The sequence below is a fragment of the Rhinopithecus bieti genome, unplaced genomic scaffold (assembly GCF_001698545.2).
Source record: "Rhinopithecus bieti isolate Rb0 unplaced genomic scaffold, ASM169854v2 scaffold_24263, whole genome shotgun sequence".
Taxonomy (NCBI): domain Eukaryota; kingdom Metazoa; phylum Chordata; class Mammalia; order Primates; family Cercopithecidae; genus Rhinopithecus; species Rhinopithecus bieti.
In genome coordinates this window covers 835,715-848,559 of record NW_016811410.1, presented here as the reverse complement: position 1 = coordinate 848,559, position 12,845 = coordinate 835,715, and the positions used below count along the sequence as shown (strand labels likewise).

The 12,845-nt window shown below is 56.6% G+C and overlaps 1 protein-coding gene across 1 annotated transcript in view; it reads right to left on the bottom strand.

Moving 5' to 3' along the window:
- CFAP46 (cilia and flagella associated protein 46) overlaps positions 1-12,845 on the bottom strand; it is a 122,997-nt gene that overhangs the window by 14,829 nt on the left and 95,323 nt on the right. The window contains 7 exon segments of the mRNA XM_017893795.1: positions 251-372; positions 899-1,081; positions 2,439-2,519; positions 2,521-2,563; positions 10,590-10,768; positions 11,217-11,396; positions 11,472-11,606. Coding sequence (XP_017749284.1) covers positions 251-372; positions 899-1,081; positions 2,439-2,519; positions 2,521-2,563; positions 10,590-10,768; positions 11,217-11,396; positions 11,472-11,606 — 923 coding nt within the window.

Below are 12,845 nucleotides of genomic sequence, written 5' to 3'. Positions count from 1 at the left end.
TGCCGTCCCACCCCACTTTTGGGCCGGGGGCTGGAGGGGCCATGGGGAGTGGGCAGTGGGCAGTACTCCTCCAGGCAGGAATGGAGGCAGAACCAGGAAGAACTGCTTCCTGGGAGCAGGCGGGCGGCGCGGAGTCTGGAACAAAGGCGGCCGAGAAGTCACAGCAAGCACACGTGGTTGGCCACGGCACTGGACACACGTGTCCATGCATGAGTGTGGTGGGGAGCGGCTGCAACGTCATCCCTGGTACCTGGCCTCGGAGAGGCTGAGCAGGGGGAAGAGCGGCTGCAGAAGCTCCTCCAGGGGCCCCAGGATGCTGCTGAGCCTCTGCACAGGGCACTCCTTCTCTTCCACCTGGAGGCCTTCTGGCTCCTACTCAACCCAAACAAGAGGCCCCCATAGCAAAGAGGGTGCATGGCCCAGACCGCACGCGGGCCAGACCCCTGCGGAAAGGCCGAGCTCCTGCCCCTTCTGTGAACAGCGTGGTGGACAAGGGCGCCTGGCTCGGTAATGAGGGCCCCACAGCACCTGGCCCATCCTCTGGAGGGTCACCCTGAGACCCCAGCCCCCACCCACTCCTCTGCCCGCACCATGGAGGGTCCCGCCGGTGGGGACAGCTGGGCATGAGTGACCCTGAGCTCTGCAGAGCAGTCGGCCGGGTCCCTCCTTTTTGTCTGCACTTCAGGGATCAGACAAGGCCAAGGAGTCCAAGGAGTGAGTTCTCCCCCGACATGGAACTTGGCCTGGGAGTTGGGCAGTGCCTGGGTGTCGGGATGGCCCAAGCCCTACAGCAGCCTGGCTTAGCGCCCCGCCCCTCCCCCCACCTCGCTGGGGTCCTGGCTCTCAGGGGTGGGGCAGAGGGTCCTGGCAGGGTGGCTTGGAGTCTGGAGGGCCTCACCGAGCCTGCGTTCAGGGCCATGTCCTCATTGTACACCTGGGCCTGGGTCTGCTTCCGGAACTGCTGGGCGCAGGCCAGCAGGTGGGAGAAGGCGGTGGGACTCATGGCCAGACGCATCACCTTGCAGAAGCCTGCAGGAACGTGGACACACCCTCTGTCGCTGCCCAGGCCTGAGGACGGCAGCTGGATGGTGCGTGGTGAGCAATGGGAAAAGGGCTGCTGTCTCGCAAGAAAGGCTGCATGGATGGAAGTCCCTTCCGCCATGTGGGGTCCCCTGGCCGCACGCCGTGGAGGGTTACTGCCACATCATTGTGCAGCCAGCGGATGGGCCTCCGGGCCCCAGGGAAGCACACGCCCCGTCTACATCTGTTTCCAGAATGTCACAGGCTCTACAGACCCCTCCATCCCTGTGGGTGGAGGGCGGGGACAGGCCACGCCTCCAGGACCCCAGGGGCTCCCTGGTGGGCCTTCAGTTTCTGAAAGGAAAGGGCCCTTGTGCAGGGAGCTCTAAGGCGTAGTAGGCTGCTCCCGAGCCCTGCTCCGCACCCTGTTCTCCGCATCCCGCCGCCAATGCTCTCCTCCCATTGCTACCGCACTCCCCCCCCGTCCCCACCGCTGCGCTCCTCATGCCACTCCCTCGCCCCACATTCCCTCCCTCTCCATTCCCCTCCTGTCCCACTCCCCTCCCTGGCACGCGCGTGTCCTCCCTCACCCTCGTCTCGCCACTCTGCCTGCTCCAACCTCAGCTCCCCTCCCCTCCTGCTTCGCTCTCTCCTCTTTGCTCTCCACCGTCTTCCCACTCCGCCCTCGCTCCTGTGCCCTGCTCTCTCCGCGTGTCTCCTCCCACCCCCACTCACGCAGCCTCGCTCACCTCCACGGCTGCACCTTTCTTGGCTGCAGTAATGACACTCGCGCTTCACTCAGGGCAGCAGCCGTACACACCAGGACCTGTGGGGCAGGACGCGGGCCAGGGTCGCAGCGCACGCCAGGATGGAAACACAACTCAAAGAGCCCAGCTCCGGTGACCTCAGGGAGCCAGTGAGGCGCACTCTGCAGAACCACACCCCAGCAGCTCCCCGTGTGCGCTCCAAGGGGGCACACGCTGCGCGTGCTGGCCAGTCAGCGCACTGGAGCTCGAGAACAGGCTGGGTCATGCGCACTGGGTGACTCTGTCACACGCACTGACTTCTCGCGTCACTGGCCAGATGGCAAACCACTGGCGGCTGTCAGGCACGCGCACACGCGAGAGGGCAGCCATCCTCGCCTCGCACTCCCCGCTGTCAACAGTCGACTTCACGTCACGACGCCCAGACCAGACACACAAGCGCTCTGTATGACACGAAGCAGGTCACAGGAGGGGGCTGCGCGCGCCCCTGCACAGGACCCTGTGTACATTGCGTAGCCAGTGTCTGTCTGGGCAGGCCCCTCTCGGACTGGCTCGGCGTTTCGCGAGGTCCAGGCTCCCTGGGGTGGGGCTGGAGTGTGGGCAGCCCACGCTGGGTCTGTGCTCCCTCGAGGCTCTCAGTGGCTGGGGACTGACTTCAACGGAATGGCCTCTTTTACGCTGTCTGTGAGAGGTGCAGAAAAGAGGACGCCGAAAGGTAGGAGGCATCTCATTCAAGAAGGTTAAAATGCTGTTCAGTGACGCAGAGATTTTGCCAAAGCCTGTGTGGTGACAAACGGCTAAATCAGGGGCAGCGCATTTAGGACTCAGGACGTCGCTGTGCTGTCCCTCATTTCCAGAGACCTCGCGGCAGAGCAGGGGCGGGGCTTTGTGGCTTTCCTGCCCGGGCTGGAGGCTTGGGTTCTGGGGGGCCTGCTGGGAGTGACTCAGGGATGCACCAGGGGGGCAGCAGAGGCAGCGGCAAGAGTCAGCCGGCGGCCCAAAATGTCATTTCTCTCCGTTTTTAATGTTTAGAAAACTGATTTTGCATGACGCGAGAGGGCTATGTTCACCAAACCAAAATAACAAATGGAAAATTCTCCAGCGGGCCGCCTCCGGAGTGGTGGGCCTTTCTTCCATCTTCCCGCTGTGTCCTGCCACACGCACACATGAGAACATACATGTATGCAGACACATGGATGCAATGCAGACAGCACGCGTGGGCACAGACGCACACTCACAGCTAGACAGGCATGGAGTCACACACAGACGCAAGGGACACGTTACCTAGACACACCAGACATGAGCGGAACACACATAAGATGGCAAGTGTAACACGGACACACGGCAGACAGGCAGCGGACACACAGCGACACACACACGTACACAGTGCAGACTCAGAGCTGTGCCCCCACGCACCCCTGGGGAAGGCCCTCTCTTCCTGGCCTTAGGCCCCAGGGATGCCAGTCGGCTGTGGTCAGGTGGCGTCTCTAGCCCATCCCCTCCTGTGGACTATGAGTCTGTCTAATACCAGACCTGGCACGCAGTTCAGGCTCCTCACCACCAGCAGCAGGCGGCCACCACAGCCCCTGAGGGCCAGCCAGAGGGCTCCTGGAGGCCTGGCCTCTCCGCAAGGGCAGCCCTCCCTCTGTCGAGCTGTGAGGCTTGTGGTTCTGAGTCATAGCTTCAAGTTTGCACAAACAAAGCAGTGTTTATAAAACTTATTATCAAAGTAGAATAGACAGAAAGTGGTGTAAAAGCCCATGCGTGAAAAGCTTGATGGACTTTTGCAGTGGGCACACCGTGTGGCCAGGCAAAGAGACAGGACATTGCTGGCCAGTGGCCCTCTGCCCCGCAAGGAACCACAACAGATTCTAACAGCTCAGGCGGGCTTTTCTGCCCGGCCTCTGGCTTGCGCTGTGGGCTTCACCCAGGTGGAGCGTGGGGCTGACCCTCCTCGCTGCAGACACCGCAGCTGGGAACGCCACAGCTTCTTCACAGCTTCTTCATCGCTTCTGTGGCCGAGGGCATCTGGGTGGCTTCCTGTCGTTGGGGGTCATGAGCGATGCTGCCCTCGGGGGACCCCAGCGAAACATTTCTACCAGGCGCGGAGTCAGGTGTGGACGCACAGCGTCAGCTACAGCGATTCCGCCAGAACTCTGCCCAGGGGCTGCTGCGCCCAGGGACTGCTGCGCCAAGGGGCGGACATGAGGCCCAGGGAGCCTCAGCTGCCCCCATCCCCGTCTCATCTCCACTGGCCATGTCCTCCTTGTCCATGGGAGCCTTTCTGGTTGGTGTCTGGTTATCTGCGTCCGGCTTCAGTTTTGCATTTCCCTGACTAATGAACTTGCGCACCATTAAAATCATTTATTGGCCACACGAATCCTACTTTTGTGAGAGTTCAACCTCATGCCATCTTCTATCAGTGTCTCCTTTTCTTATTTAAAAGGGACCCACACCCTCCCCCACACGGGACGCACGTGTGTCAGGCAACCTAGTGTCAAGGTCTTCTCATTCTCTGGCTGCCCCTCGACTTTCAGCAGGGCATTTTTGATGAACAGAACTTCTGAATTTTAGCCCGCAGTCTGATTTGTCATTTTTCCCCTGTACGGCTCCTACCCTGTGTCTCCCGTAGCCACAGGGCAGTGGCGCAGCCCCAGGTCCCCACAAGAGACACAGCCCTGGGCCACCTGCCAGGCCATCTCTGTGGAAAACTACATTGCTAATAGCTCAGGGGAACTAGGCTAAGACCTCACCAGGAGGAGGAAGAGGTTCCGAGAACCCTTGGCCACAGAGAACTGGTGGCTTCGCAGCACGGAGCCTCTCGACCCACACTCAGGAACAGCACCTGAGTTCTTCAGTCTCTTGGTTCTGTATTTTCTTTTCAGTCTTTCTGCATTTTCTTTCTTTTTCTGGTCATATTGTACTACATTCAATACAAGCGCTGATCAGGCGCACGTTTCCACTCTTGCAGAAAACTTTTCAATGTTGTACCATTAAACATGATGCATACTAGGGCTGTAGCGATATTCTTTATTAGATTAGGGACATTTGCTTCTGTCTTAATTTTAAAAATCATGAGTGGATGTTGGATTATGAAAGATACCTTTTTTGCACCTGTCAAGGCGATCTTACGATTTGTCTCCTTTTCCTTCTGTTTCCTTCTGCTCAATGATATTGAACCACATGGAACACAACCACTTGGCACCGACGTGCGCCCTTTATGACTGCTGGATTTTATTTGCTGTATTTTGTTAGGATTTTTGTGTAATAGTGATGAGAGTTTTCTATTTGCTGTATTTTGTTAGGATTTTTGTGTAATATTGATGAGTTTTTTATTTGCTGTATTTTGTTAGGATTTTTGTGTAATAGTGATGAGAGAGCTTTTCCCTTCTTGTAATGTCCCTGCTAAGTTTCCAGTGTCAATGTTCGTCTGGCCTCTTAGTAAAAGAGGAAGTTTTTTGCTTTATTTCTATGAGTTTTCAAAGTGGTTATTTCTTCTTTCAGTTTTTGGAAGAATTTACTGGTGAAGCCAGTGGGGTCTGGGTTTTCTTTGTAGCAACATTTTAAATAAAAGATTTGATTTCTTTAACAGACATTGAATCATTTGGATTTTCTACGCTTCTGTCGGCTTTGGTGAGCTGTGCTGTTTTGAGGAGCTGGTCCGTTTGGGTCCACTGTCGCCTGTATTGGAGTAAGGCTGTAAAGAACATTCTGTGTGAACTCTCAACACCTGCATCATCTCAGTGATGGGTCTTTTTCTTACTCACATTGGAAACTCGCCTTTTCCCTTTTTTTCTTGAGCAGGGATTTCTCCATTTCATTGTCTTCTCGTTGGAGCCAACTTGTGCCTTGGATTTCCTTTGCTGGTTTTGACTTCGCTGTTTCTGATGCTGTATTGATTTGTCCTCTTTCATTTTTCTTAGATGTAATTTATTGTTGTTGTCCAGCTTCTTGAAATCAAAGCTTAAATTAAGGTTTCTTCTGGCTTTCTTCTTGTATTCAAGGCTGTATTTTTCCTGTAACCCATTTGAGCTAAGTCGCGTAAATTTTTATTTGTAGTATTTCCATTCTCTTAAGTCAGTTTAAAGTGTTTTCTGAATTCCGCTGTGACTTCTTCTTTGATTAATTTGATCATCGTAAGTAACTGTTTAATTTCAAGGCGCCTGTGTTTCTCACAGGTCCATTTTTGTTACTGATTTCCCACTTTACGTCACCGTGGTTGGAAAACACACTCTGAGTGACCTCGGTACTGGGGATCTCTGCTGTGGCTGTGTGCGGCCCAGCACTGGTCGCTTTTAGCCACGTCTGGTGAGGGCCTTCTCGCAGGTGGGGATGCCACAGAGTCCGGGGCGGTACGGGGCATCCCATGGCGAGGGGCTGAGTGTGCCAGCTCAGGTCTCTCCTCTTCTTCTTATAAAGCCACCAGTCCCGCTCCCAGGATAACCCCTGAATCTAAAATCATTAATTAGATTGACCCATTCATGAGTTTTGGAGGGAACATTCAAACCTTAGCATTCTGCCCCCAAGACTCATGTCCTTATCATGTACAAATACATTCCTACAAACCCCATGCTCCCAAAGTCTTAACTTATTCCAGCAGCAACTCAAAAGTCAGAGTCTTATCTACGAGCCTGTGAAATCAAAACAAGTTCTCTACTTCCGACATACAGCAGTGCAACCAGCTGAGACGTTCCCACTTGAAAACAGGGGAATAGGCAAAAAGAGAGGAGTGGAGGCTCCAAGCAAGCCCTGACCCTACAGGGCTGACATGACCCTAAATTCAGGGAATGGGCTCTTCCAACAGCACCTGCTACCTCTGGACACACGGGCTGGGGGTTGGGCCCCCCCGACGGCTTTGCTGGGTGCAGCCCACATGGCTGCTCTTTCAGGTTGGAGTCTGGTGCCTGAAGTTTCCCGAGCTGCCAGTGACTTCACAGCTCTGGGGTCCTGGTGGGGTCCTGTTCCCGTGGCTGCACTAGGCTTTGTTCTGGTGGGGCTGTCTGTGATGGCTCCATCCCTGGGACGAGTCTCTGCCCGGGCCCCCAGACTTTCAATGGCATCCTTTGAAATCTGGATGGAGGCTGCCAAGTCTCCATCTTGCTCTCTGCAAGCTTGCGGAATCAGTGCCACGTGGCCGTGGCCAATGCTATGGCCACATCTTGAGTTGTGGGTCTATCTGCGCTGGAGCTGCACTGGAATTTAGGGAGCACGGTCTTCAGCAGGCCCTGGGCAGGGAGCCAGTGGAGGGCACCTCTGGCCCATCCACCGGAACAGTTCTGCCCTCCATGGCCTCCACGCTTGCAGCGGGAGGCAGCCTTGAAGAACAGCACCCAGCCCCTTCTCTCTGTACTGACTTTTGGTGAACGGTCTAGAGCCTTGGCTCCTCTCCTGGGCACGGCACACCTTTCACTCTTTACGTGGCCAGGCTAAGAGCTTCCAGATCCTTCCACTCGCTTTTCTTTTGATGATAAATTCCATCTCCGAGCTATTTTTTCCCTTTTGCAGCTCAGGGTAGTGGCTGGAAGTAGCCACGCAGCAGCCTAATTCTTTGCTGCTTGGATATTTATTCTACCAGATACCCTTGTTCACCACTCTCAAGTTCAGCCTTTGACAAAGCTGTTCCACATGGACAGTTCAGCCAAGGCCTTTGCTAATTTATGACGAGGCTGGCCTTTATTCTAGGTTTTAATACCTTGCTCCAAAGTTCCATCTGAAATCTCATGAGAATGGCCTTTCCGGTCCATGTTTCTATCAGCGTCCTGGTCACGGCCACTTAACGGATCTCTGAAGAGTTCCCAACTTTCCCCTGTCATCTTATCTTCCAGGCAGGCCCTCACCGGAATCACCCTCAATGATCCATTTACAGACATACTGGGTTTTAAAAAGGCTTCTCCTCCAAATGCTTTCAGCCTCTGCTTATTACTCAGTTCCAAAGCTGCTTCCATATGTTCAAGTATTCATTATTATCAACCACCCCACTCCTGGTACCAATTTTCTTAGTCCAATTCCAGTTGTTTATAACAGAGTATCTGAAACGGAATAATTTATAAAGAAAAGGAGACATTTCTTACAATTCTGGAGGCTGAGAAGTCCAAGGTCAAAGGGCCGCATCTGGTGAGGACCTTCTTGCAGGTGGGGTCTCTGCAGAGTCCCCAGGTGGCCCAGGATGCCACACAGTGAGGGGCTGTGTTAGCCCAGGTCTTTTCCTCTTCTCGTGAAGACATCAGCCCACTCCCGTGATAACCATAATCCATTAACTTATTAGTCAACACACGGGCCGATCCATTCATGAACCCTCATGACCCAGTTACCTCACACAGGCCCTGCCTCTCAACACTGCCACCGTGGGCATTGTTTCAGCACAAGGTTCAAGGGGGACACACGTTCAGATCACAGCGCCCTTGCGTTGTCTTTTCCAGTTTCCCCTCAGATGGGGTCTTTTCTTCACTCCGTTTCTCAGTCACAGATTCAACCTTGGGCTGCGTTCACTTTTCCCCGAAACCCCCAAATTGAGCCCTTCATTTAGGAGGGCACATATGGGATGCTGCGGGGGACACGATGTCCTGGAGGCTGCATCCTCTCCAGGCATCACGAGACCACAGCTGATTTCACTGCCTTCCAGAAGCTTCCAGGGGAACAACCCTAAGGCCCAGGACCTGGTGGGCGTTCCCAGGGTGCCGTGGGGCTGCTCCCGGTGGGCGTTCCCAGGGTGCCGTGGGGCTGCTCCCGGTGGGCGTTCCCAGGGTGCTGTGGGGCTCTGCTCTTGGTGGGCGTTCCCAGGGTGATGTAAGGCTCTGCTCTCTGTGGGCATTCGCAGGGTGCTGTGGGGCTGCTCCTGGTGGGCGTTCCCAGGGCGCTGTGGGGCTCTGGTCTCAGTGGGCGTTCCCAGGGTGCCATGGGGCTGCTCCCAGCTGCAGCGCAATGACTCTCCCCTCCTGGCTCCAGGCTTGCTCCTTGTCCTCCTCGCAGAGCTTCTGTTGACACCAGTCCCAGCCAGTTTCCGAATTGCCCAGTGGCCCCCGGGATGGAGAGTGGGGGTTGACTCACTGCAGCAGATGCTCTTAGTGCAAAAATTTTAGTTTAGCAAGTTCTCATTGCTTCCATGGCTGATAACTTTAAAAATATGAGGCTCCACCATTCACTGGCCTTTCCCGAGGATGCTCCAGTGGGCCTGCTGTGGCCTATGACATTCCCCAGCCGGACTGCAATGAGTCTGTGCCTGGCTGAGAGTCGGTGCAGCTTTTCCGTGAGAATTCCTGAAACAGCAGGGCCTGAGGGGTGGTGACCCCCATCGTGGTGACTGACGGCTCCCACATGCCAAGCCCCAGGCCAGCTCCTGGCCCTGCACTCAGTCCTGCAGACACACTGGTGTCCTTGGTCCCCAAAGCTCCTATGGGGTGAGCTCTGCCTGGTCTGCAGCCATAGGGGAGGGAGAGCCATGACTCCCATGCCAAACTTACCCACAGCAGGTGCTCTGGTGCCAGCCTGGCTGCTCACTCCTCACCTGTCCAGTAAGTGCTGCCTGGGGCAGCCCATTTTTTTTGAGATGGGATCTCACTATGTTGGTCAGACTGGGCGTCAGTGGCTATTCACAGGCACTATCATGGCTCACTGCAGCCTCAAACTCCTGGGCTCAAGTGATTCTCCCGCCTCAGCCTCCTGAGTAGCTGGGACTATAGATGCGTGCCCCCATGCCCAGTTTAGACCACAGGCATGCACCCCTGCACCCAGCTTAGACCACAAGTGCCACCCACATGCCCCGCTTGGACCACAGGCACCCCCCCGCATGCCCAGCTTAGACCACAGGTGCTCCCAACGCCCGGCTTAGCCCATTTTCATTCCTGCTTGCCATGCACACCCTCCTGGACCTAGCTCAGCTCCGGTAGGGCCATGTGCATCAGCATCTTCCTCCAGACGCAGGGCCAGCCTGTGCCACCTTCTCCTGTCCTCGGGCCTGGGCTGGGCCTGCAGGCCTCTTACCTCCGCCCTCCATCCTCTCAGCTTCAGAAGGACGACAGCTTTCCAGGTTTCAACCTCTGGGTTGAGTCACTGGTTCTCACCCGGGGCCATGTTGTTCCCACTGGCGATGTCTGCAGACATCTCTGGATGTCACAATGGCAGGGGTGCTCCTGCCACCCAGTGGCGGATGCTGCCCCCATCCCACCCTCACCAGCAAAGCACTGTCTGCCAAACAGCCCTGGACAAGGGGATATTTGGTCAGGTCCACCCCAGCGAGAGGACCAGGGAAGCAGCCACGCAGCCGAAGGAGGGAGGGGCCCCATCAGGCCACACTTGTCTGTTTCCCACAATTCAAGAAATGTCGTCAAGTCTTTTTTCTTTAAACACTGCCATTCGGACCTGCTAATCCAAATAAAAGGTGCCATTAGCTATCCCGCTCTACAAAAATGTTTCTCAAGATTAAACCCTCAGACCTGACCAAGGTGTAAAATATTTCCTTAAACAGAGGCAGGGAACATGCAGCTCCGATCCACATGAGGTCCTCGGGGCACTGCTGGCCCATCTGCTGGTCAGCTCTTGGCTGCAGGCCTGGCTGAGCGTTTGTTGTTGTGACCTCGCCAACCTCACCGCACCCACCAGGTGGGCCGTTACTACCCCAAGGGCCAGGAGGACACTGAGGCTTGGAGAGGCCGGGCGACCCAGGCGCACATGGTTGGGGGCACAGGGAGGGATGGCTCACGAGCTGGAGGGTAAGCAAGGCTACCCTCGCTCAGGCATGGGACTGTGCGGCTGTGGCGTCTGTCCACAGAGCTCCAGAGCCGGGGGCAGGTTCAGTGGCATCCCTGCCTGTTTACCTTGGACACGGCAGCCAGCCTCTGCTCCACACTGGCACCCAGGCTGGTGGTGGTCCTGTCTTGGCACCGGAGCTGGTGCTGTAGCTGCAGCAGGGCTGCCAGCTGTGAGCTGCTGGTGTTGGCTGTGGCTGCAAGCAGGACATCCCTCATTGTCTCCGAGGCTGAGCAGCTCTGAAAGGGAGCAGGGGAGGTATGCCAGGGGCCCAAGGCCTGGACGAGGAGGCCTTGCACCCTGCGGAGGGCGTGCAGTGGCTGCAGCCTGGGAGCAGGAATGGGCTCCCCTGGGATGCTGGCTCCTCCTGGCACCTGGAGAGTTGCGCGAGGCCACGCTTGTTCCCTCTGTGGGACCTCTGTGAGGTCTGCACGGACAGGGCCCTGCTGGCCTGTGACTGCCGGGTCTCCATGTCTGCCTGATGCAGGGGTTCGGGGATAAGCACACGAATGCGTGTTCTCTCTGAGCCACAAGTTTACGTGGTCGGCAGGCTCCCACTGCTTGAGGACCCCGGCCTGCGGCCTGCTTCTCTAACGGAGTTCCCCCAAGGCGAGGGCCCCAGCTGAAGCCCAGGGTCCTCCCTCCTCTGTGAAGGCCTGGCTGGAGGTGCGTGGGGCAAAGACACACCTGAGACAGAGCCAGGAACTGGCAGGTAGTTGCAGGGTCCAGGGTGCCGACGCATTCCACCATCTCCAGGCTGGCGGCTGCTGCGACATCCAGGAGGCCACTGCCAAGGGCCACCTGTAGGCACTGCAGCAGCACCTCTGATGCCTGAGCCAGGTACTGCTGGGCCAGAACCATCCTCCTCTGTGGGGCACAAGGCTCGGGCTCAGGCCGGGCTCTGGGCAAAGGCCACACAAGGCTTGGGAGAGGCAGCCGCACCTTCAGGTCCTCGCCTCTCCTGCTGTGCTCCTCTGGGGCCGCCCTGGAGGCTGACGGGTCCCTGCTGGACTTTGTGGCACCCTCTTCCTCTACCTCCAGCTCCAGAGACTTGAGGCCGCTCAGCTTGGCGCCCACCTGTGAGACACACAGCAGATTGGCTGGCACTTCTGGGTTCCTGCTTGGTCAACGTGGGGAGGGCCCACCCAGGGAGGCTGGGCTGGTCGGGCTCCTCAGTAGGGTCCCTGGGTGGGGGGCACTGCAGGCTGCAGCGTGGCCTCTCACTGTCCCTAACCCTCCACCCCTGAGTTGATGCAGGGTGGCCCTGAACCACGAGCCTGGGCGAGGGGACGTTGCAGCCAGGGTGAGAACGCAGCCCCCCCAAGGAAGCCGGCCTGAGTCACATGGGCCTGGAATCCAACACATTCTCGGGGGCTCCCGTTCCTGTCCTTTGGAAACACCTTTCCTGGAACCAGCCGGCACCGAGGCCGAGGCATCCACCGGCCCTCAGGGGCCCCTGGTCTGGCCAGGACACAAGCCCCAACCTGGGCATAGGAAGCCCAGGCAGCCCCTGAAGAACCTGGGTTGAGAGGGAGCCCCCTGGGTTTTCAGGTCACGAGGTGTGGCAGTGCCAAATCTGTATATGCACCCATTGATTAGGCGTCAAAACAAAGAAAACATTGATAGAAATGGAGTGATGGAGAAGCCCTCGGTTCTAGTAGGCTGCTTGAATGCAGGTGAAAACCAGTGAGCACGCCAGAGGCAGTGCAGCCGTGACCACCTGACCTGCACACGGCCTGGCCCCTTTCACATCAGAACACGCCGTTCAGGCACGTGCAGGACATTTACCAAAACCGAGCAGGGCTGGGCCACGTGCAGCCACTGCAGAGTCCCCCAGACCGAGACCACTCAGGGTGTGTTTTCAACCACAACAACATTCAAGTGGAAGTCAGTCACGGAAATAGACCCGTGAGAAACACAGTCACCTTGAAATTAAACCAGATACAATCATCAAGTCAATCAAAGAAGAAATTGCAATGGAATTTATAAAATGGACTTAGAGAATGAAAATACTGAGGGAGGAGAAAAGGAAAAGTCAGTGAGGCCGACAGCCAAGGCTGGCCTTGGAGAAACAGCCTGAAATGTCACCGCCACAGCAGAGAGAGCTGCCGGGCAAAACCAAACTGCAGCGCACCGGTGAGCGGGAGGGCCAGCAAGCCTTCATTCTCCAGATCATCAGCCGGCTCCGGGAAATGTTTCCTCCCCTTTCCAGACATGAACACGGTGGGCTCTGAGGGAGCCTGCGTGGGTTGTGGGAGGGGTGGGGGCTTATCCAACGCACCCACAGCTGCACAAACAAGAGAGGCTGCGCTTTGT